This window comes from Lycorma delicatula, chromosome 6, assembly GCF_047948215.1.
Source record: "Lycorma delicatula isolate Av1 chromosome 6, ASM4794821v1, whole genome shotgun sequence".
Taxonomy (NCBI): domain Eukaryota; kingdom Metazoa; phylum Arthropoda; class Insecta; order Hemiptera; family Fulgoridae; genus Lycorma; species Lycorma delicatula.
In genome coordinates, this window is record NC_134460.1 from 84,540,130 (window position 1) to 84,565,835 (window position 25,706).

The window sequence follows — 25,706 nt, forward strand, 5'->3', positions numbered from 1 at the left end:
AAAATAATAAAAAAATTTCAATTAAAAATAAGTTTTGTTTTCGAATTAGGCTAGCGAAAGATTTCACCCAGATTTCTGCTCTAAAATTCAAATAACGATATAATAAAACTTTACAAACATAAATTATTCAGAAAAAATAGAATATTATTGGTACTGCGTAAACTAACCAAAATTAATACTGTCAACAGTACCGATTTTTACTTTATCATAAATACTCTTGAAAATATTAATAAAGGTATATGAAATATTTTTTAATAATTTATTTTAAATTCGTTACAAGATAGTTTTAAATCAGCACTGTAAAAAAGGTAAAAGAATCAGCCAAATGTTACAAATTAAACAAAATTAATATGGTTGTTTTTACAACACCAAAAATTTTGAATTTCATAAATAAGGATAACAGTTTTCATCTTTATCCTGTGATTATATGTGGTACAAGTCGACAAAGCAAAGTTCATACTCTTGGAGAAATGCAAAACTGTTGTTTTGTTTGCCTACAGACAGAGATGGAGGTATAACACAACAATGCGGTCTGGGCTTAGTCCTACTGAACAAAGTGATTTGCTTGTCAATCCGTTCTAAACAAGAAATGTGGTCTGTTTAAGATTGGTTACTGTATTTTTACCTCCTTGTTCGAAGTAAAGGATGTACTATGATCGCGAAAAATTTCGGTTTTCAGATTTCAACGGAAATATCCATTTTGATCATCCCTGAATCCATTTTGACTAGTTCCGGCGTGACGTCTGTACGTACGTATGTATCTCGCATAATTAAAAAACGATTATCAGCATGATGTTGAAATTTTGGATTTAGGACTGTTGTAACATCTAGTTGTGCACTTCCCCTTTTTATTGCAATCGACTAAACCAAAAATGTCCAAAATTTTGGATTTTGGACTTTTTCTTAACTGCAATAATAAAACCTCATTGAGAGCTATTTAATGATATATCATAAGTAGTACTTATTTTCATTGGTTCCAGAGTTATAGCCAAATGAAATTTGGATGGGAATGCATATCGGCTCGAATCAGACTTCATCTCCTTTTTTTAACTTCTTTTTCTTTAATTTAAATATATTGATTTATTAATAATTAATTACCTCTGATTGTAAAAAAATGTTTACGATAAATAAGAATTGAATAAAAAAAAAGTATGAAAAATATCAGAAATTATTAATGAAATAAAATTTTATGTACTTTTCATTTTAAAAAAGTGTGTATATGTTAATTTATTAGGCGTACAAGAAATCCTACATCAGATTTGAGAAAGTGATGTAAACATCAGATTTGATGAAACATATGATTATCTGACATTAATTGAAAATTATAATTTAGAATCGTATTAAAATGATATGCATTTTTTTTTATAAAAAAATGTGTGTATGTAATTTAATAGGCGTACAAGGAAGTCATATGATGTACACATCAGATTTTTTGGAACCTGCAATTTCTTTCGGATTACGGTAATAACACAATTAAAAATATTAATTTACATTACTGTACTGGTAAATGAAATAAATTTAACCTGCAATTAATTACAATAATTTAATAAAGTAAATTTACAATAATTTAGTAAAGTAAACGGTTCATAGCATTAAAAAGCAAGGCCGGTAATAATTTGGACATATAAGCCTAAGAAATCGCAAAATATTGGATATAGCTCCCCAATAAAGAGTAAAATAATATTTTTGTATTAATTTACTAAATAATTAAACGATCAATACTACTTTAATATAGTCCTTAACCGGTTTCGTCTGAAGTTTCCATAGAACTATCTTCTCTGATAGGCCAACAACTCTTGCTTTCTGATCTTGCCTCGGTTTCACTTCCACCGGAATTAATTTCCAATTCATCTTCACTATCTGATATCTCATCATCGTCTAGCCCTCTACTTATAATTATGCTTTCAATGGTATCTTCCTACAACGTATCTGTTTTCCAGTAAAAATCCATTAACTCCTTAACTTTTGACATTGATCTTTTCCAGTTTTCTACTATAATTGAAGAAATTGCATCTAATGAAACGGTTCTCAGTTCTATTAATGACATGTGGGACATATTGCGGTCTCAAATTAAAAAAAAAATAGATTCCATATAAATTTAATCGGGTTAAAGACTGGGTGGTAAGGTGGCAATCTAAGCACTGTAATTCCTTTGTTATTTAGTATTTGGTCTAATTCAAAGTTAAGATAGTTTAAAAATTACTAAAAGTTTGTTTTTGTTAGTTCTGGGTCGTAGTAAATTTTATTTTTTTGGATCCATTCTTGGATATTTTTTTCAATGAATTGGATGACGGAAGTTTATTTTTTGTTTATTATAGTAAGATGCATTATCTATGATTAAATTTAATTTGTCGGTAGTCTTGAGATAACTTGTTTTTCACTATACTTCAAAAAATTTTCATTGTACATCTTTTAATTATAATCTGTTTCCTCTTGTAATTGTAAATTAAAAAAAAAAACAGTTATAAATCCCATGTCCCCATCCACATAAACTACTATTAAACGGTCACCGACAATACTATTATCAACCTGGTACATCGTCACCTTTTTACCGTGTAATATATATGTAAGTTTCATCTAAATAAATGTAAGTTTCTCTTTTGCTCAGAAGTTGCATTTTTCCAAACGTTTCGCGATTACATCTCGTTCACACAAAATCAGCCTACTGTTTTTTGCACTTCCTGAATTAAAAACCTACAGATTTTCTTTAATGATTCCCCACTAGAGGTAAAATTCAGTTCCTCGCGAAAAAAAAAAGTTTAAAATTATTATTTTTTAAACGGTAAAATCTTTATATAATAGGTATTTCCTTACAGAAATCATCTGTTTCATATTTATTATGAGAAGTTTTTTTTTTTTTTCTTTGGCGTTTGAATTTGAGTACCACTAGCGTATGCTTCGTATCCAATTTTCCTGACGCCAATTACTATAAATCAGCTTAAGTTTAAACATTCTACAAGCGCTTTCTGTCGCTTTTACAAGAGATACCAATAATCCATTTTTTTTGTCTGTTAAACGAGAAATGACGCGCTTGACTACGAAGAGGTTTTCCACGTACACTTGACACCTTAACACAACTACGTTTAAGTAACAACTTTTGCTATTTTCAATTTAATGAACAGAGAATATTTGTTTTTTTATAAATAACACATCTACAAATTATGTAATGCTTATAACTATGCCTATTTTAAACTTTTAACCCATAATAATATGACTCACACGTCTCTGTTAGTCATGATACCATTACTTAAACCACAATTGATGTAAGATATATGCTTTATTTACTTGTATATACCCCTTTTATGTACGATATATTTTCATCCTGCTTGTGATTTAAAGTACATTGACTAAGAAAACAAATGCTCTTATTACAAAATAACAGGGATATAAAGTTCATTATTTATACAAAAATAGCCGTAACAGAAGAGAAACTGATGTTTTATCATTAAACATTGAAATTAAAATGACATCAATTAATTTATTAATATAAAATTAACATAAATATAGCCTAATAAATAATATTATGTTATGTAACACTATCATGATAAGTGTCTGCGTCCATACACTCGGACAATAATGTTTAAAACAGAAATCTGATCTCACGGCAGAAGTCGCAATTACTCGTACTTTATTAGTATCACTGGAACGTGACTGTACACAGCATAGTTCGTAAACTCTCGAATATGTAACTCGCCTTGTCGACTAGTACCAACCAGTTTGAAAAAATAAAACTTTAAAAATATTGTTTAGTATCATCTGTAAAAAAAACAGCAGCTATAGTTGTTTCCAGTCTAATGAATTCTGCCATCAGAAATAAAATTGTTTTACTTTTTCTTCTACTATAAAATACTATATTCATCATGGTTTTTTATAATAATTGTATTAGGTTAATCTTTATTCTGATCAGTACATAAAAATACATCATATAGATCTTGTCATTATAACATAAGTTGAAAATATAAAAACAAATTAAAAGATAGAAAATACATGTGTTTGATTGTTTGTATTTGCATAATTATTAATGATCGATCAACTGAAATGTGGATATTTTTTGTAAATTTTTCATATCTACATGTTAGCAACAATTTTTTTTTACAAAAATCAATTAGTATAAACCATAAGGTGTTGCTTGAAGATATTTTTATAACTACAACAAAAATGAGTATTTATAAATTACAAAAATTAACATAATTTTTTTATATCACATTGTGAATGGAAATAACAATATTAAAAAAGTAACTTATATTCAATAAGTTTAGGAAATCAGAATACCTTTCCAAAAATTACAGTTATAGGGACCATAAAATTTAAGCTATATCTATGGTATCAGAATGGCTAGTAAATAAATCAAATTTAAATAAAACTATTTACAAGTATATAGAAATTATAATGTTTTTAGAACTTTCATCACGGATTTTATTGTTGTTGATACCTATTTTAGATGGTTTATAGATTGCTTTATTATGTGGTTAATAGCATATTGATGTACATTTTTTCATTTAATATTGTTTTTTATATCAAATTACTGTATTTGTGTATTTAATTTTATTTTGAGTTAGTTAAGATTGAGGTTTTGTTTCGCTGAATATAAAATTTGAATGTTATAGTAAAATATCTTAGATGTATATCTCCTGTTTGTGTTAAGTGACTTAAAAAAAATGATAGAAATTGTTTTTTAAAGATATAACCAATGTGGTGAAATTTGGATGTTTAAAAAAATATATTAAAAAAAAATTGAAAATAAGTAAAATTTTGATATGTGGGTATGTTGAAGGTTTATAGTTGCTGAAAAGAAAAAGAATGAGAAACTTTAAGAAGTATAGAAAAGTTGTAAAGAATGATGTGAAAACAAGAAAGTACCTCTAAAATGTTAATAGAACTGGACATTTATAAGAAGAAGGTTATAAGAAGATTTTATATTGATTGAAACAGTGAGGGAGTGGTGAATGGAGAGAGAAGAATGAACGAAAAGGTTTTCAAATAATAGATTGTATCAAAGAGGAGAAAGCATGCAGAAACTAGTTTGTTTGAAAAGAGATGAAAATATAGAGTGGCCATAAGAAAACCTTCCTTATGACAAAATACTAATAACTTCTTTATAGTCATCAGCTGAAATGGGTAGTTCATATTAGAAAACACTGCTGGTGTAAACAACTGAATTTTTGTGGCATGATGATGTTTAGATCTATTTTGGATAAGATGTTTAATTGTATTAAGATTTCTAAAACAAATGTATTTTGAAAGTGTATTGTTTTCTACTTAGGTCTTGCAACTTAGCACTTGAGTTATTTGTTGTTTTTTATAGAAATAAATTTATAATCAGAAAACACTGAAAGACCAGTTATAACAAATAAACAAATTTTTATTTTAGTAAATAGTTTTTGAATCTTTTCTAGATATGAATAATAAAATTGGTTATTTCTTTCATTGATATTTTATTACAAATTTCTTGAAAAATTTTAAATAATAATTATTTTCTAATGAATAGGAAAGTTTGAATTTATATTTATAATTTTTTTCTTATTAAAAAACAAACCTTTTTTTGTTTTACAGATATCAGTAAGCACAAAAGTAGGAGACGATATGAACAGAACTGAAGGAGAAACTGATGGATCAAAAAAAGATGGTGGTAGTGATGAAGGTTCATCTACACAATTCAAAAATCCAGTCACATTTAAAGAATGTTTTAGAGCATTTTCTAAATTTGGTGATACAAAATCTGACGGTAAATTCATAACCTTATCACAAAGTGATAAATGGATGAAACAAGCAAAAATAATTGATGGTAAAAAGATTACAACTACTGATTCAGGAATATACTTCAAAAAATTTAAGTATGAAATAATATTTTACATTTTCAAATTAAATCACAGAAACTGTTATTTTAAGTTTAATTTTGTCTTAACAGTTTCCTTAAACAATTCTAGTTCTTGTGTAAATTACTCCATTAACATTTTACACAATCTATGTTAGATTAGAATTAGAGTTAGAATTTCTTTTATTTGCTCTTTTTTTAAAAAAAAAAATAATATGAATAAATATAAATTATATTACTACACTAAGTAGAAGAAAGAAGAAAAGAAAAAGTTAATTAAAGCAAAATTTTCTTAACACAATTACAAAAAGTAAAATAAACATAAAATTTTACCAAAGTTTTATCTCTCATATAACACTAAATACAATAAAAATGTTAAAAAAAAATTTAAGAAAATTACTAAAATATTACTAACATTTATAACCTATTACACCACAACCTTCAAAACTAAGTTTGAAAAATCAAAAGAAAGTATAAATAGTCTACCTATTATTCTACTTATAAACAATTAAAAATTTGAACTTAACAAACATTCAGACACAGAACTGAAAAACTTAGATCTAAAGAAAATATGATTTGCTAAAAAATAATTATAATCAATAATGTAATTGAGTAGTGGGATCTGACAGCATAACTTTTGTCATTCTCTTTCAGTTAGATCAACTATTATTCCCAATTTTACATTCATCAGAAAAAAGTTACGAAAGATCTTTAAATATGAATATGTGCATTTAAGAGGTAAAATTCTGTATTCAATAAAATTGATAAGATTTCCCCCTAATTGTGCTGTACATGAAAAAAGAACTGCTACTAGTTTACAATAAATTTGCAATTTTTAAAACTATCAACTTTAACGAAAGATTTAAATGAAAACTGTCAGATTCAGAATTTTTAAGACTAACATTATAACACTTTCAGTCATTGTACAGTGGTCATCTTCAGCACTAGTGCTGCAAACCCTGGCATCAGTTGATGTTATTGCTGTAATTTTTTTTGAGTTGGTATGTATTGAAAATCCTATCGGAAAGCAAGTTATATTTGAATTATAAAGTTCAAGGATATTAAAATGAGGTCATTTTTGTTTATGTATAGAATATCAGCACAAGCGAAACGAGCCTTCAGTAAGAAATATAATTTGTTTACATAAAAAATTAATTTAAATGTCAGGAAAAGATTTTTGAAAGTATATGTTTGGAGTGTCGCTTTATATGGAAGTGAAACTTGGACAGTCGGAGTAACTGAGAAGAAAAGATTAGAAGCTTTTGAAATGTGGTGCTATAGGAGAATGTTAAAAATCAGATGGGTGGATAAAGTGACAAATGAAGAGGTATTGCGGCAAATAGATGAAGAAAGAAGCATTTGGAAAAATATAGTTAAAAGAAGAGACAGACTTATAGGCCACATACTAAGGCATCCTGGAATAGTCGCTTTAATATTGGAAGGACAGGTACAAGGAAAAAATTGTGTAGGCAGGCCACGTTTGGAATATGTAAAACAAATTGTTAGGGATGTAGGATGTAGAGGGTATACTGAAATGAAACGACTAGCACTAGATAGGGAATCTTGGAGAGCTGCATCAAACCATGCATCAAATGACTGAAGACAAAAAAAAGAAGAATATCAAGGTTATCGTTTATCTTTATAGATTTGTAATTTGTAGATTTTTATTTATGAAATGTTGGGCAAAGATTGATTTGACTGAAATTAGTATTGAGACTAAGTGGTCATTGTATTGTATATTGGTCAAATAGGTAGAATAATATACAATCAGAGCAATTTAATTTTGGTATTCCAGTTGCATTCATTTTGTTTTTGTGATTGTTTTCTGTATAAGATCATTTGTATTGTTTTTTGTTCTGAATTCTTTATTTTACCAACTATTTTAAACTTGTGAGGTATTATCTAAATGAAAATATATTTTTGTTATTTTAGATTTATTCTGTATAGAAGTGTATAGTGTATAGTGTATAGTGTATAAGTGTATAGTGTATGGAAGTGTCAATGGTGTACTATTATATAGATTTATGTAACCCTAGATAGATTATTGTGTAAGTTTCTTTTATGTGGTTTTCTTGTGATGTGAGCCACCAGATTAGGTTAAGAAGTTTATGGACCACCTTTTAAAAGAAAAAGTAGAACTACAAGCACACACAGATAGTACTTTATAAAAGTATAAAAGTAAGCACTAAACTGACATAAAAGTACATATGTTTATGAAATTGTATACTTAAAAAAAATGTTTATGTGAAATTGAGTGGTTGGATATGTGTATGAGTACCTTTGAATACAAAATAGATATTTCTGAGCATGTACATTTTTGTAACCTGTTTTAATTTATAAAAAATACACATACTCTAAAAAAAATTTTTAACTGCTGAAAATATGGTTGACTGGCTGGCTGACTACAGTATGGCAGCATGTAGCTAGCTGGTTGCAGTAATCTGCCAACATATGATACTAGATATTTAATTTAGTTTTCATTCAATTTATTCAATTGTTTTAATTGTTTTATTCAATTTAGTTTTATTTAGTTTTCAAAATCTCTTTAGTCACAGGTAGCCTTATTACTTTCAGATTTTTAATATTTCAGAGTAAGGTCCAATGTAAAATTATAGTTAGGAAATTTAAAATAATTATTTTTATAATATCAGAGACACTCCATACCTAATCCCTGCATTATCCACAAAAGAAGTTATCAAACTACTAAAACAATCTGAAAATAAATCATTGTTTAATATAAAATGAACCAGAAATAATGTTAAAATTAGGTTTAATGAAGACTTTGTTTTTTTGTTTTACTAATAAATATTTTATTAACAAATTTCAGACAACAAAAATTGAATTTCACAGACTATGAAAAATTTTTAGCAGATCTTGTTAAGAGTAAAAATATGAATATTGATGAAGTCAAAAGGCAAATGGGAGCTTCGGGGGCACCTGGAATAACAACAAATTCTGTTAGTATCCAATTTACTGTCAATATTCCTTCTTTATTATGGATAAATTCTTTGAATTTCCATAATGTTTTTCCATTAAATATGGTATATACACACTACGTATCTTGTTTAATAATGTAATAAATTAAGTGATAAGTTAGTTTTGATTAAGGAGCCATTTTTACAGATCGAATTAATTGGTAAAGACCACATAATTTTGGTCAGAACATAATGTATATGTGTTTCTTAGTGAAAAGAACATATAGTGAAGGACAAACTATAATTCTTTATAAAAATCAAAAACAAAAGGAACTGGTATTTTCATTTTAATATGGTAACTCAATTTTAGAACAAATTTTAATATATTAAAACAGAAGAATTGTTTAATGTATACTATAAAGAACAGTTATCTTTTCTTTATAGTACATTAAGTCTGTTATAAATATTTGATTAATTAAATTAATCAATGATTTTTTTAATTCCTTGGTCAGTATAACAGAGTGGTCAAAATTTTAAAAGATTAAACATTATTATTTTTTCAATTTAAAATAAATTATTCAAACATTAAACTTCTTTAAATATTTTTTTTTCTCTTTTATAACACAATTTAAAACAAGATTTTATTCTGCAATTAATGAGCAGATGGGCTAGAGGCAAATTGTTTTAAAACTGTATTCCTATTACAAACACTTTTATGTTCTTAAGATCAAAACATTTTTAATGGATTCCCACTAAAAACACAGACATATTCTTTGAAATCACAATAAATTAATTTAAAATTTGACTTTACTCAAACTGTTGCAACATGTTTTACTGAACATTTTTAATAAAGTAATTTTATTTGTAAAATTGTTACATTATTTCATGATTGAATGAAATAAATAAATGTTTATTTTGACTTTATTTTTTCATTAATATTATAGTACAAAATGCATTTAAATTCATCTTATAAATAAACATAATATCTATATCAGACTGAAGCTGACGTTATTTTTACCAATTACTTGGCCAAAGCCATGCTCTTCATTGATTTCCCATCATTTTACTTTGAAACATTGGAAAGTGTAAATCTGGTATGCATAAACCTTCTAGATATGTTAGTTAACCTTTCGTTATAGATATAACTAACTCTATATTATAGGAATTGTAACAGAGTATACGGTTCCCTTAAATGTATGAGTGCTTCCAAATTAGTATTCAACTATATTTCTGACAAAAAAAAGATAAAGAGATCCCTATGGAGAGGAGGGTATCTTCTTTAAATATAGGATATCTTCTTTAATTCTTAGGTGTTTTATGAAAGGATCTCACTGAAATTCATGATGTGGTGGTGGAATCCCGGCTTTTCATCAATAATTTCCAAGTTAAAATTCCAGTTAGGCTTGCTATTTTCATGCGGTTCAAAATGACTCATATATTTATATGCACCAGCTTTAACCTCAGGTAATTTTTCTTGGCTCAAGTGGTAAATCAATAACTACAAAAAAGAGATTAATAAATAAATATCTTGATAAAATTTTTATTATCTATTTAGTCCATTTAATATTTCTGTGACCTGCAAACCCTTTCTTCTTTTTAATTTCATTTATGTCTCTCTTATCCAGTTTCTCTAAACATTAACCTATGTAATTTCAAATGTTTTCTGTTAAACTAGATATCAGATTACCTTACTCTGTCTTTACTTCACAATCTATTTTTCAAAATTTCCTATTGTTATGATTCAGTATCACAAAAGATTGTTATACTATCTCAAAAGATTATTCATAAAATATGTTATCAGCACCTTTTTTTTTATTTTTACACCTATAAATACTTCAATTATTCCTTTTTGCATGAAAATTTGTATTACTGATACAATGCTTCTATTTATTTCATCATTTCCTGACTTCAAAGGAGTAAAACATAATAGTATTTCTGGCATCAAAAGGGCATCAGCTCACATTCTTGGAGTAATAAAAAGTGAGTTAAGGTATTGTTTTATATTATTTCTCTGCATCCTTTTCCTTTTTTTATTTTATTCTTATTAAGGTGCAATTTTTATTGCTTATGTATTTCTTGTAAATGTATATTAGCATACAAGCAATGTTTTTGTATTCCTCTCCATATTTTCAATAAAAAATAAATAAAAATATATAAAGTAGAATAAAATATACATTACAAAAATTTATATATATATATATATATATATATATATATATATATATTTAAATCAACTTTTATAGTGTATATAGAAATTAGAAACTTAAAAATATTAAACATTATTTTTTTTAGTTTTACTGTTTAAACTCTAGCTATAGATGAATCATGAAATCTTATCTTAGAATTATTTTTATCATTACTTTTCTTTCTGTCACATATATTTTTGATTTTTTCTTTTTTCATATTTTAATAAAAATTATGCTGTACAGAGTTTTCCACTTGTAATAAATCTACTATTCAGAATAGATATACTGAAGAGTGTATACTCTTCAGTACGCACACTACAGTAGATGTACTGAAAAGTACACACTCTTCAGTATATCTACTTTCATTTAATAATAAAATATTATTTTCCCATTCTAAGTAATAACTATGTTTAATATATTATTATTGTTTGTTGAATATATTGTTTACATTGTACATTAATTTGTTGATTTACAATATTCTTCTTATGGCATTATTTAGTCGTTTTTTTAAAAATAATATCACACTGACATATTACAAGCGACTGCAATGACAGACTGAAAGCATCTCTAGTAGAGCTGAAAAATCACTTGCTTTTCAAAGGATGGTATATGAGAAAGCCTCATTTCTTATTTTCCTGCATGAGTCTAGTATGAATGCTTATTATTCTTCAAAACAGCAGTGTCACTTTGAAAGTGACATTTGTCTCATATTAGTTCATCTGTACCCATTAGATTATGACTTCAAGATACACACGTGCGTGCGCACACACACATGGCACAGTATTGCCTTATTCACTGTATTAACTGATATTTTATTTTTATATTTTCAGCCTTCAAATAAAGTTCCAAATGCATTTGAAAGATTGACTGATACATCAAAATATACTGGCTCACATAAACAAAGATTTGATGGAACTGGTAAAGGAAAAGGTATTGAAGGAAGAAAAGATTTACCAGACAGTTCTGGGTACGTACAAGGATATCAAAATAAAGACACATATAATAAAACACATTAGCAATTTAAATATTTTTTTATTCTCATTTGATAACAAATAATCTCTTTGCAACATGTTGTACTTTGCTACATTATTTTTTACAGATAAAAATTCAATTTATTGTTTGTACCTTAAGTTCTACAATATAATTTTATTGTACCCATCTTACATATATATTTTTAAATATAAGTATGCTAAATTTTATGAAATCTATGGGAAAGATGTATTGAGTACTTGTATTTTATAGAAATATGCTATTTATAATGCAGAGCGACTTAAAAATTTAAATACATGAAAACATAATTATCAATATCACTGATATTCTTTATATCATAGTCACTTGAAAGTAAAGTTTTGATGGTTGTAAATATTTTTCCAATGATATTGTTTTAATTGATTAATTCTCTAAAGATTATTCACAAATTACTCTTTAATTTTTATTTTTCATTAAATGAAAAAATTGAAAAAGAGACAAAATAATACTACATCAACAAATATTAGGATTTTAAGTACATATAATCAGAAAAACTTAAAAATAATTTCTTGTACATTTCCAGTCAAAATCTTCAAAACTTCTTTCTCATGCTGAAAATGCAGAAATAAATGGTGGTTATTCTTTCAAGTACTGCTTGTAATTTTATTAACTTCTTATTAATGTTTAGATTTGCACTTTTCATTGGTGAAATTGGCCAAATTTTTGGAACCTCTGTAATCTATGGTAAAATGTATATTTATCATTGAAAATTTAACTACTCATCCTTTATTATTCTAGATTGTCTTTCTTTGAATTGTTACAGCTTGAGTAGAGGATACAAAATGGGATTTATCAGTTTTAATTTTTTTATATGACACTTTTTCTAATAATTATATTAACCACTTGAGTATAATTAGTCTAGGCCTTTCTAGAAAAATAACCATCCTTAGTTAATTTTGTTGAGCTCAAATAAAGATTGCCTCTGATTAACTGTCACAGGATCACTTAATCAATGCATTTTTCACCAAACAACTTCTAAATTTCCTATATGGGAGTCATAACTTCCTCCTTCCTCAATCTCTCATGACAGCATGATTCATTATCTAACAAAATGTATTACGATTATTTTATTTAAATTATCACTCAATTTACATTATATTCTTGTCATTAAATATCAGTTGTTTTAATGTTTTAATATTTACAGTTAATTTTATTACTATTTATAAATGCGTTATTTTTTTAACTTTACAATATTTATGCAATCCAAAAACTTTACTTTTCTAGTTTCAATTATATTTATTAATTTTTTAAAAAGAAAATCAAGAATATTGCAAAAACCATTTGTTCATCAAAAACAAATCAGTGCTATATTGATAATAGAGTTAATTAATTAAAATATTTCATGATTTTTTTATATTTTAGTTGCTTAAATAAAATTTTATTTACAAATATCTTATTTACTTTGGCAAAAAATATACACATATGAGATAAAAAAAAATGTTTAGTAATATATGCTTTTAAAAGTTACTAAGAAAATATTGTCAAGTTTTAAAAAAATCTACACAAAAAACTTTTTTTAATCTTTTAAACCAATCTTTCTTATTGCTTACAATACGCTGTAAAAACATTGAGACACAAGAAATGCAAATGAGAGTTGCTTTCTCGAGTGAAGTAATTGTGTTTACTCTCAAGAGTAAATGATATTCATTATATAGCCAGCAACTGTGGTGAACCTGACCTTATATCAGTCACCAACAATCATTTGGTTACGACACAAACTGCTAGCATTTAAATGATCCAATCTACAGTTGTGTTACAGAAGCTATTTTAAAAATGTTGATATGAGTAAATCTAAAATTTTTAATAGTTTAATATTCATCTTTAAATTTAATGTTTCTTCTATCATCTACTTAAGTTCAAATTTAAATAAATTAGATTTACACTAAATAATAGCTTTGCACAAATGCTATTAATAGGCGCAATAGCTCTTCATCAGAGGGGGAACCCCAACTTTACTTAATAAAATTTTGTCATTTAATAAAATGGTAACTTAAAATAACTAAATACAGCAGGGAATCCTCTCATCAAGAAAAGTAGCAAGACCTGTGTGAATAAGTTAATGCAAGACCTTCAAAGTTAATACAAGTTGGTTCAAATTAATACAAACCTAGATTTCAGCAAAAGTTTAATATTATTTTAAATATTAATCTAAATTTTTATAATTTTGTTAAAATCATATTGTTATAAATTGCATAACTGAACAGACTGATTCAATTCAGGAAATAAGTTAATTTAGTTCATTTTTTAAATAAAGTACATACAAATTTTCAAGCACTTATAATATATAAGAAATTTCCATTGTATTTGGATCATATCTTAACAGATTATTAATATACACTTCAGTTACACCATTTATTTGACTAATAATACTAATTTTAGATTTTCAATTGTTTATAAATTACATTTAGCAATTATTAATTATTTAATGTTTTTCAATCATTATAGAATATACATACCGCACTGCCTTTTAAAAATACTTATTATAATTTTACTGATTACATTTAATTAAAAAAATAATTATGCAAATATAAAAGGATGCAAAATATATTTATATAAACTGATATATATATATATATATATATATTTGCATCATATATTATATTAGCACTAATATTATAGCAGATATATATATATATATATATATATATATATATATATATATATATATATATATCTGCTTGTAATAACCTGCAACTAAAATCTTTGTCCTTAAATGTAAATAATCAGTTCTAGAAAAAAAATATGGATTTTTTTTCTTAACACAATCTAATTAATGAGTATTAAAAAGCTGTGATTTTCATAATAATTGTATTTTATCAATAATTAAGTATTATCATATCTTTAATTCTTGTTATAAAATAAAATTTACATAATAATACACATTATATGGTATTTTAATTAAATTTTAACGTTTCATATCAAATATGTATTATTGTAAAAAAATTTAATCAATATTGGTGAGTTTTGTTTTCTGTGAAAAATTGATAAAATTAGCTTATCACAAAATTATTTTTATACATTTATCATAAGTTTTAATTTTAGTACTAAACAAGACTTTACCCTAATCTCATGACAGTCCCTCTGTAGCTTAATTGTTCTCTCTTTCTACCCTCATCTTTTCTTTATCTGCTACCCTATTTACCTTGGAAAGGTATCATAAGATTTACTTAAGGTGTCACACCTAAAAACTGAATAAAAATTATATATCTATATTAACTGCTAGGCAGCCGCTTCCATAGTGGAACTTTGTGCAGTGACAGCTATTCTGCCTGTGGACTTGTTCGAGGACTGTTATCTAGATATTGCAGGATTAGATGATCTTGTAAGGTACTAAAGGTAAAGCTGAGCCATCTACTCTGATAATCTAAATTTAAAATCATAGAGTTTAAGTTTTTTTAAATGGTTGCAACATGTTTATCATTTAATATTTGTCAAATAAACCAAAGTATTTACATTTTATTAAATTTATTGTCACTTGCCTATTTATGTTATGACACTGTCACTAGCAAATATTGGTAACTTATTTGATTTCTGAGTTTGATTGCTCTCCAAGCCAGTTATTTGTTTGGGTTTAATTAATATGTCTGTTGAAAAATTTTAATTTTAGTACCAGTTTACAATGAAATTTTTATTAGCAATTAAAATGAAAAGGTGTTGTTAAATAAAAATATTTGTTGAAATCTAAAATGATATATTACAAGTTTACCTTATTAAATTACTGTGATCCATTAATAAATTATGTAGCAAGATTTAATAAATTAAAAAAATTTGAAATATATTATAAAAATTAAAAAGAGGACATTTAAATGTAACATAGCATTTAAATTATACACATAATAATAGTATAAAACATCTTTATTATACAACCTCCAGTTCTAAAGGAGTACAAAGGTGACAACTCTTGGTTACTTACTAAAACATGTATCACTCAATAATCAATCAATTTATAATAGGTAATGTCAAACCATAATACTACAATAACATTTCTTCAAAGAAGAAATACAGCATATAATTAAGAAAATCACTTTTTGTTCCATATATTATATTATTGTTAACATAGTTAAACTATTATTACTCATCACTATAATTTAATTAAAAATTTTGAGCATCAATCTATTGCATGTATACAAAGACAAAACAATAATGTATGGGAAGGCCAGAAGTTCATTAACATCAGTGAGAATAGATATCTTCAGTCATTCACACATTCCTTATGCTAAGAATTTGTCTTTAATCATTCATATCAAAAAAAAGTTTAAGCCAGAGGTGCAAGATATAATCATTACTCATTACTAAAAATTAAAATGAAAATAAATAAATAAATAAAAATTAAAGTGAAATGACAATTTTCTCAACAGGAGTTTAACTTCAAAGTAAGAAAAAAAAAAATAGATTTACATTTCAAAACAATAATATATTATTTGTTAAATTATTATTAACTTGTTAAATATCTATTTTTATCAAAAAATAAAAATAAAATAAAAGTTAAAATTAAGTTTTTATTGTTTAGATCTGTACTAATAGTAATGGAACATTTCTTATAATTGTAAAAAAATTATTTAATGTTTTTAAGGCCCTTGATACCATCATTAAAAACCTTATCTTATGCAAATAAAATCATGTATTGAACACAAATTATTTAAAATTAAAAATTATTGTTTACTTTAAAAAAATTAATAGATTATAAATAAAAATTATTGCTGTAAGTTATACATTTGTTTGCTTATTTAATTATTATTATTTAATTATTTATATACAACATTTTTTGTATTCTATTTTATAAATTTGATATTTTAGTTTAAACTGTCTATAATATTATATTCCAGCATAAAAAATACACTTTATGTGTATATTATAAGTTGTTTAATATTTTGTAAATGTTTTCATTACAACATTATTATAATCTACTAAATCTACTTGTTAAATTAATACCAAATAATGATGTAGTACAAAAATAAATAAATAAATAATGTAATATTGTAATATATGTTCATAAATAAATAAATTATGTGATTTTAAAATCTGTTAGCAGATTTATTTTCTACAAAAAAAAAATTATTTATGTATCCAAGTTTTTTGTCTTTCACAATGATTTTTTTAAAACTCTTTAATGTATAAAGCAATACTTAATAAATTGTAGTATTTGTTTTTAATTAATTGATACAGTTTTTTAGATAGTAAATGTTAATAAATAATAATAGTTAACATTGTATTAACCATGACAAAACAAGGCAATACTTTTAAATATGTATGTATTTGATATATAAAAGTTATGAAGTGAAATTATAATAATTTATTCTCAAAACGAACAGTTTTTCTTATAATTTTAATCTATTCAGAAATGAAAATATTTTTAATTTATTACATACTTTTTCAATGTAAATAATTTTTTTATTTTTTTTCTAAATAAGCAGTAATATAGATAATTTAGTGTAAAAACTTTGTTTTTGTAGCTAGTATGTTTCACTATTTTATTAGAAAAAAAGAAAAAACATTTTTTTGTAGCTTTTATAATGTATATTTATTTTTTTTATTCTACCATTGTAATAATTTTTATATTATCACTTAATATAAATTTAAATTCTCACTAAATAAAAGTCTGATTTTTATTACATTTTTTTAATTTATTTTTTCTTACTACTACCTAGTAGTATGGTCTTAAAATTCTGACTACAGTTTTAAAACCTGTTCATAAATTGTGGCTGAAAATCTATTGCCATTCATTATTTTCAATTATTCTTATTGTTAAAGGTAATTAGTATAAATTTTTTCTAAAAAGATATATTTATTTTAAACTAGACTATTTTTCTAGTCATCTTAAATTTAAACAATAACATTTTTAACATCATTTTAAAAATTATCTTCATGCTTGTTTTAGAATTATCTAAGTTATTTATTAGATGTTCAGCTTGTTCTCATTTAAATTTCTAGCAAGGAATTTCATCTGATCACACACAAAAAGTAAAAAAAAAAAATAGATAAAAATAAGATTATTGTTGTAAATATATATATATATACAATTGTAATTAATGGAAGTGAACCTTAAGTCAACAGTATTATTTCTTTATGCAAAATCTTTTATTTTAAAGAAAGATTATAACCTCTCACTTTATCACACATAAAATGTTTAAAAATAAATTTAATTAGTATCTTAAATGTTCAAAAAAATAAATAGATTATAATATTTTGAAAGTGAGGCATGAGGCATTTAATAATTTTCAGATGTTATGACATTTCATTGTTAAACAAACAAAGTATGTTTATTTCACATGTGATAGAAAACGCTGAATATCAACAAATTAACAATACTAAAAATTTATTTTAGAACAATAGTACTACTGGGGTTGTTGCTTTTATGACAAAAAACATCAATACCAGCTAAAAAATCATATTTCACAGAGAATAAACTAGATATTTCCAATCTGGCTTCAAATAAACTATTAAACTGCAAAAGTGTTTCTAAACTTTTTTTGTCTTTTATGCATATCTTTACAATTAGATGGATTTTTATATCTATCAAGAAAATAGTCTACTAATGGATGCAAACGGCACACAATAAAATGAACAGTCAATAATATTATTTATGACTGAGAAATTATTTAAATTTGTAATTTAAATGTATCTCAAAACTAAAAACTGGCCTGTATTTTAAAATTTAAAAACTGACAGTTCAACAATTGGAGTAAATTGTATATTTATAAAAAAATGCAGTAGTTAGCAACATGAATCTTGGTTGAGATTACTTACTAAAGATTATATAAATATATATGTCAGTTACTGTTGTCTGCTTTGTCTCATGCTGTATAGTGAGAAATTTTTTTTAAAAATTCCCTAATGTACAACAAAATATAGTCCAAGTATAATATAAAAAAGTTTAAAAAACAAATCTAATTTATATTAAAAAAAATTTAATCTATGAATTCATCATCTATTACAAAATAGTTATAAAATAAGGAAATAATTACTATCTTTACATATAAAAACTGATAGTTGTCTTTATCAACTGAATTGTTTCACTAGATATTAGTTTTCAGTAATTAATTCACTTTTTACAACAATAGTAATACATTATCTGATTATGTTTTATAACTGATGATGAATTCATGGATTCAAAAAGTTTTTTATATAAATTGTTAAGTTTATATTAAGCCTAAGTTTAAATTAAAAATAAACAAGATTTAAGAAAATTTTTATTGATATCTTATAAATTATTATTATTATATTGCCTACTTACTATTCTGGATATTATGACATATTTTTTCTTTTAAGTATACAATTCATAAGCCAAAATTAAATAACAATAGTACTACTCATACATAAATAATCAGGCCTTGCTTGTTTATAAATTAATGTCTTTTAGAAAACTACACAGTTATTGTACCTTTTTTTAACATTGCTGTTGTAATTAACTAGTTTTAAGTAATTGCAATATATTTAATGTAGATTATAAAAACTTTGAATAAAAATGAAAATGGTTTTTAATTTTCGTTGTTAACAAAAATGCTGAATGATGTCATATGAATTGTACATTTTCTGGTATTTTCTTCACTTCACAAGCACTTGTATACTTTTTTTCCATAATTTACAAGTTGGTTATGTAATTGAAACCTATCTTTTATTAATTATTTTTACAATTAATTGCAATAAAATAAACTTATATCTTATAACTTATATTTTTATTATTAATATACTAAATAATTTTAACATTATTATTATGTTACTATAAATAGATTATGAATTATTTTTACATTTTTTATACAGTTCTGAGACGTAATTACCTATCAGTTTTCTATTCGTAGTTGGACAGAAGTGAACCAATTAGAAATTGTGTAATCAGACTGATGTTATCACACTAATCCTTTTAAAATTACATATTTTAATAGAAACAGATGCATAAAAAATCAATATAATCATTTAATATAATTTAGATGTGAAAAATTCAGCAAACTAGCAATAATAGACTACTCTAGTTCAGGTTTATCGTAATCCAGAATTACTTCTGTGACGTATTGGTGACTGTAGTAACAGTTTATTAACTTTTTTGAATGAAGATTATTCCGCTTGTTTGTTTCTGTGTAAATTAAGGTACTTATGATATCTGAAAATTTTTGATATCTTAGTAAGTGAAAAAACTTTGCAAGTTTCATTTTTAACACCATTTATATTTACTATTATTGCAATTTAACTTTCTAATGAATATTGGCCCATTTTTACAAAACAAAAATTGCTTATATAATCTTTTTATATAAAGATTAAGAAAAAACTTATTTCTAATAGAACATGAATAAAAAAGATTATTTAAGAATTAGATGATTTTTAAGTAGGTAGTCTACAAGAATATCAACTAATTACTGTATAGAGTTAGAAAAAATCAGAACATTTTAGTGTTTTATGGGGTGGAATATCACCCCATTCTTACTGCCTCAGTAATAAGGAATCTTTACAATGTCTGTTTAAACACATCTTAAATTATAATTACGGAGATCGATTTTTGTAACACAGTAGATTTCTATTGTTCCTTTCTTTCTGTTAATCATTTTTAGCTGTAAACAAGCTATTGGATTTATCACAAAATAGATGCACTATTTTATGTTATTAATTGGAATCAGAGCATTCTTGTGATTACACACAAGAAAACTTTACGGTTACTACTAGAGTAAAATGGACATTATATTTTTTTCATGACTTATTCCCACTTTATTTTAGACACTATAAGAAATTATTCTTATGTATAATTTATATATGTTAAGAGTTTATTATAGACATAACTGACCAATATGTATTAATAATATATTTTTATAATAAATCAAAGAATCACATTAAGAAAAAAATGTATATCTATATGCAATATGAAGTATAAATGTCACTAAAGTCTAAACTAAAAATAATTTTATAGAAAATTTTTGTAAATGTATTCAACAGGAATATACATGTATTTTTATAAGAAATGTAATTTTATTTATAAACTAAATTAATAAAGTAATATTTTTTAAATATAAGAATATAAATTTCAACGTTTGAATGATATATTTTCAAAACCTGATGGGTTTTTTAATTTATTTTTTTAATTTAATTCATAATTTTAGTTATCAGCTCAAAATAACTCGCACATTTTTGCCACTTACTAATATGTATATAATTTAAACAATAATTAATTCAGGATTAATTATTAACTAAAATACCGCACCTATGTTAAAGTATAGCTAAGTTCTCTAAACTGGAGATGATATAATAATAGTTCAGGAACAGTGAAGCTACCATTAATTCCAAAAGGAAATACTCATGTAGAGGTATATAAGTAAACCATTCTGAAATACCCTACTACAGTCATAATTATAAATGGTGATAGTTCTACTAAGCTTAATGAAATATATTTTATTAAGTAATGTTGAATTAATTTAAGAGTGCAAATTCCTTGAGCAACATATGGTGTCCACAAGTAATTCTAAATGTTCCTAATATCCTAAGGCTTAATCTTTTTTATGCTTTTAAATTAACATATTTCAAATCATCAACATTAAAACTATAGATAAGGTCAACTCAAAACTCTATAATTATGAACATATACTCAATGCTGTCATTACAGATAATGAAGATAATAATCATAAATTTAAACTAAAAATAAATTATTTTGATCCATAGTCAAGTTAAATTAATGTAACTTTCTAAAATTTAACAACAGATTAGACCTTAAAATTATTATAAAGTATTTATATTTTTAATTATTACTAGTAATATTTATGATTTATAAAATTTTTTTTTGTAGAAGGATGTACCAATCTATATGCTTTGTAGCTTTCTCTTACAATGATCCTAGCTGATTAATAATTAATTGTAAATTAAGTTACAATATTTATGAATATTTTTTTTTATCCAATCAATATATTGAAAACTAATCAGTATTGTAGTAGTTTGCTTTTAAATTAAAAAAACCATGAATGTAGCTCACACCATTTCACTCAGTAGACTATTTCAACGCTACTCGGGTTTATACATGCCTCAGTTTTTATAAATAAGTGAGATAGGAAAATATTTTGTAGGGTGTAGAATTGTAAATTGCTGATCCAAGTTTGATGAGTTTAAGCAATGTATATGTAAAAAGAGATTGTAAAGTCAGCGTATATCTGTTAGTGAATGTGCATACATACACAACAAGAAACAAATTTGATCCTAAATGCCTTCTCACTGTCCAATGGTGGCCTGGTTGAAAGATTTATGATTTAAATGGGTTCTTCACACTACATTAATCTGGGAATGCTAGTAGTTTCTTTAAGGACTTTATGGAAATTATTATCTTTTAGATCTCCATTATCTGAAATAAATAAATTGTAATAGCATGCATTTGAATGAGCTGTATAATGCAAGCAAACATATTGATCAATTATGTACTGCTCCCACTCTGGGTGAAAATATTTTGATCAACCAAGGGTTCATAGATGGATTGATGTCACTGCTTGGAAGGAATCTTGAAGCACTCCTTTGGATGTGATTGTCTTGTTTTATAAAAGTCTAAGGATAGATTATCTCTTTCTCAGTATCCAGTTTTTCTCTTATTTTTTTCAGTCTTACTTTATTTTTTTCTTTTTGGTGTTATTTTATGAATTTTGGATAAAAATATAAAAACAGCCAAACCGGAGCATGGGGACTTTAGAAGACTATTTACTCTTTATGGTTTGGAGGTGTTGGGATGGCTCTATCTATAGGTCTATTTGGGATTTCTGTTTCCAGATAAGAAAGAGAAGTCTGCATGTACAACTTTTTCTACAGTCCATAAAACCTCAACCTGGGCCAAAATGTATTTCTGATTCTAAGCTTTACCCAAAAAACAAGTATAAGGAGAGAAAAAAAAATGTATACACACACACACACACACACACACACACACACACACACACACAGACACACTCATATATATATATATATATATATATATTATTTTATTGAAATGAATATTTTTAAGATTCATAATATTCCTCTGTACTGTTAAATTATAATTAAATGCTATTAAATAAACTACCTAGTGCAGTATATTGAAATAAGACATATTTACATTACGTTAATTTTTCATGAAAGTACTTTCCCGGGATCCCACATCCTCAGTCATAATTGAAATAATTTTGATATTGCATAATAGAAATTTTAAATGAAAAGTGCATATTAATTTACACGAGTGCTGTTATCTGTTGTAGTTTTTATGAGGCCATCTCTCTCAAACACTGTCTAATGATTTATCAAATTGAAATTTTGTTTGTATTTATATCTGTATTATACTGAAATATAATTTATATACTGTAATATTTTTCTAATATATTTAATTCTGTGTCATCTTTTTTAATTTTTTTATTTGTATTAATATCAAAGATAGAATGTTTATTGTTTATTAGTCTGCCACATTAGATAAACATAATTTATTATTTTTTTAATTTCTATAATGTTCAAGAAATCTAGTTTTAAAGGATTTATTTGTTTTTTCCTATATATAAATAGTATAAAAATCATTACATTTAATTTTATAAATTCTACACTGATTGTTTCTTTATTTGTTTTTGTTTTTTAAATGTTGTATTATGTCATTATTAGGTTTTTATGCTGGTTTAAATATTTCTTTATTGTAAGTTTTAATAATGTTTTCAATGATATTATTAATACACAAATACTTTATGTATATTTTTCACTCTTTTGTGTCTTATTATGTATTGGTTGTAAGGTAGCTATTTTGTTACTGAGTTTTGATAATTGTTTTTTATAAATATTATAATTAATGTAATCATATCCATTTTCACCACTATATGTTTTATGATTTTTATTTCTTTATTTAACTTTTATTTGTTATTATATTTACATCTGATTACTCTATAATCATAAAATAGAATTTATAAAATTAAATGTAATGACTGAATGCTATTTATACAGGAAAAACAAACAGATTCTTTAAAACCAAATTTCTTGAACATTATAAAAATTACAAAAATAATAAATTAGTTTTATTTAATGTGGCAGACCATTTAATAAACAATAAACATTCTATTTCTGATATTAATAGAAATTTATAACTGTTAGAAACTAATAAAGATGACATAAAATTAAATATTTTAGAAAAGTATTACATACAGTATATAAATACAAACAAAATTTCAATTTGATAAACCATCAAACAATATTTGAGGGATATAGTCTTATAAAAACTGCAAAAGATAGCAGCTGTCATGTAAATTAATATAATAATACATATTAATAAAATTTTATATATATATATATTAATATATTAATTATTTTGTTTAAAATAAAATAAAATTATTAATATTATTGTTGCCAGTGGTGTGCTTAAAATCAGCTCTTAGGCTGTTTACTGTAAATATATTTTCTATTATTATTATTTTGAATATCTATTGTGCAATAATGGAATTATTTCAATTATGACTAAGGATGTGGGATCTCACAAAAGTACTTTCATGAAAAATTAAGGTAAGATATGTCTTATCTCAATTTTCTGTACTGTATAGTTTATTTAGTAGAGTTTAGACACACACACATATATATATATATATATATATATATATATTCTATCTCCTTAGAAGGAACATACATATATTATTCTCCTTGAAAAGGAATATGCTCATATATATTCTTTCTTCTTACATCCATCTTATTTAGGCTGTAAAATAGATTAAAATAATATTGCATTTACTATTGAATTATGAATGTGAATGAATTGTTAGGTAACATTACTATTAACATCAAGGCTAATTCTTTCCTTAGTTTGGTTGATAAATGTATGCAGCTATCATTCAAAAGTCTGGAACATGAATAAAATTAAACAATTAATATTATGGTTGGCAATGATGTGCTTGAAATCAGTTCTTAGGCTGATTACTGTTAATATATTTTTATTTATGTAATTATTTTATAAAAATTAATTATTTTCACTTACTGGTTTTTTTTTCTTCATTTATGCTGTTAATTATTTTCATCCTGTAAATTGAGTAAGCAGATGAGAAATCTACTTCAGAATGCATTTTTATTAAAAACAAAACTAAAAACATTTAAGATTACAGAAATATGTATTTGCTATTTCATTCACAAAATAAATCAAATATGATTAAGCTGTTTAGTAATAGTTTTTTTATAAAATTCTTATTTACAAAATATGATAAATATTATAAAGTAATATTTGATACATTATTCACAATCTTAATATACTTTTCCACTCATTGACACAATATTTTTTTTAGTCCTGTTTACATGCAAAACTAAACAGGAGATTGTTAAGATTTCTATAAACGTTAAATTCTCTTAATTGTCATAACAAATTAGTTTTAAATAAAAAAATGTATTATTTAATTCAGTTTGTAAAATACACTAGTGTTAGCTTCCCTTATATTATACCATGTTACTACACCCTAAATCCTGGAATGGCATTTAAAAGTGTATAGTACTTAAAAGGAACTTCAATACTTTATACCTTAAAAAAGAAAGAAGAAAATGGTTTTAACTTTTATTGCTTAAAACAATATAATGACTTAAATACATTCAAAGAAGTTATGCTATATATATAATTGAACTCCTTTTTTAATTCTGACAGATCTGTACATTGCATTACAACGTTAATACTACTGTTTTTTTAGTTGTAAATATTACAATATCAAACTTATAACTTTTTGTATATACAATAATGTATTCTTGAAAACATGAATGTTTTATTTGCTATCATGTTTTTATAATCAGAAAAAAAGGATTTATTTTTAAATGTAAAGAGGTAAA

At 24.5% G+C, this 25,706-nt stretch overlaps 1 protein-coding gene across 5 annotated transcripts in view; it reads left to right on the forward strand.

The window, feature by feature from the left end:
• Window positions 1-25,706, forward strand: part of LOC142325983 (tubulin polymerization-promoting protein homolog) — a 136,564-nt gene that overhangs the window by 91,078 nt on the left and 19,780 nt on the right. For 4 of the 5 annotated variants that reach the window (XM_075368003.1, XM_075368004.1, XM_075368005.1 and 1 more), the window contains 3 exons: window positions 5,554-5,834; window positions 8,643-8,772; window positions 11,747-11,883. In XM_075368003.1, the coding sequence (XP_075224118.1) occupies window positions 5,554-5,834; window positions 8,643-8,772; window positions 11,747-11,883 (548 nt within the window). Of the gene's footprint in view, window positions 1-5,553; window positions 5,835-8,642; window positions 8,773-11,746; window positions 14,501-25,706 lie in introns of those variants that run through there. The other variant, XM_075368007.1, reaches the window with a different exon arrangement.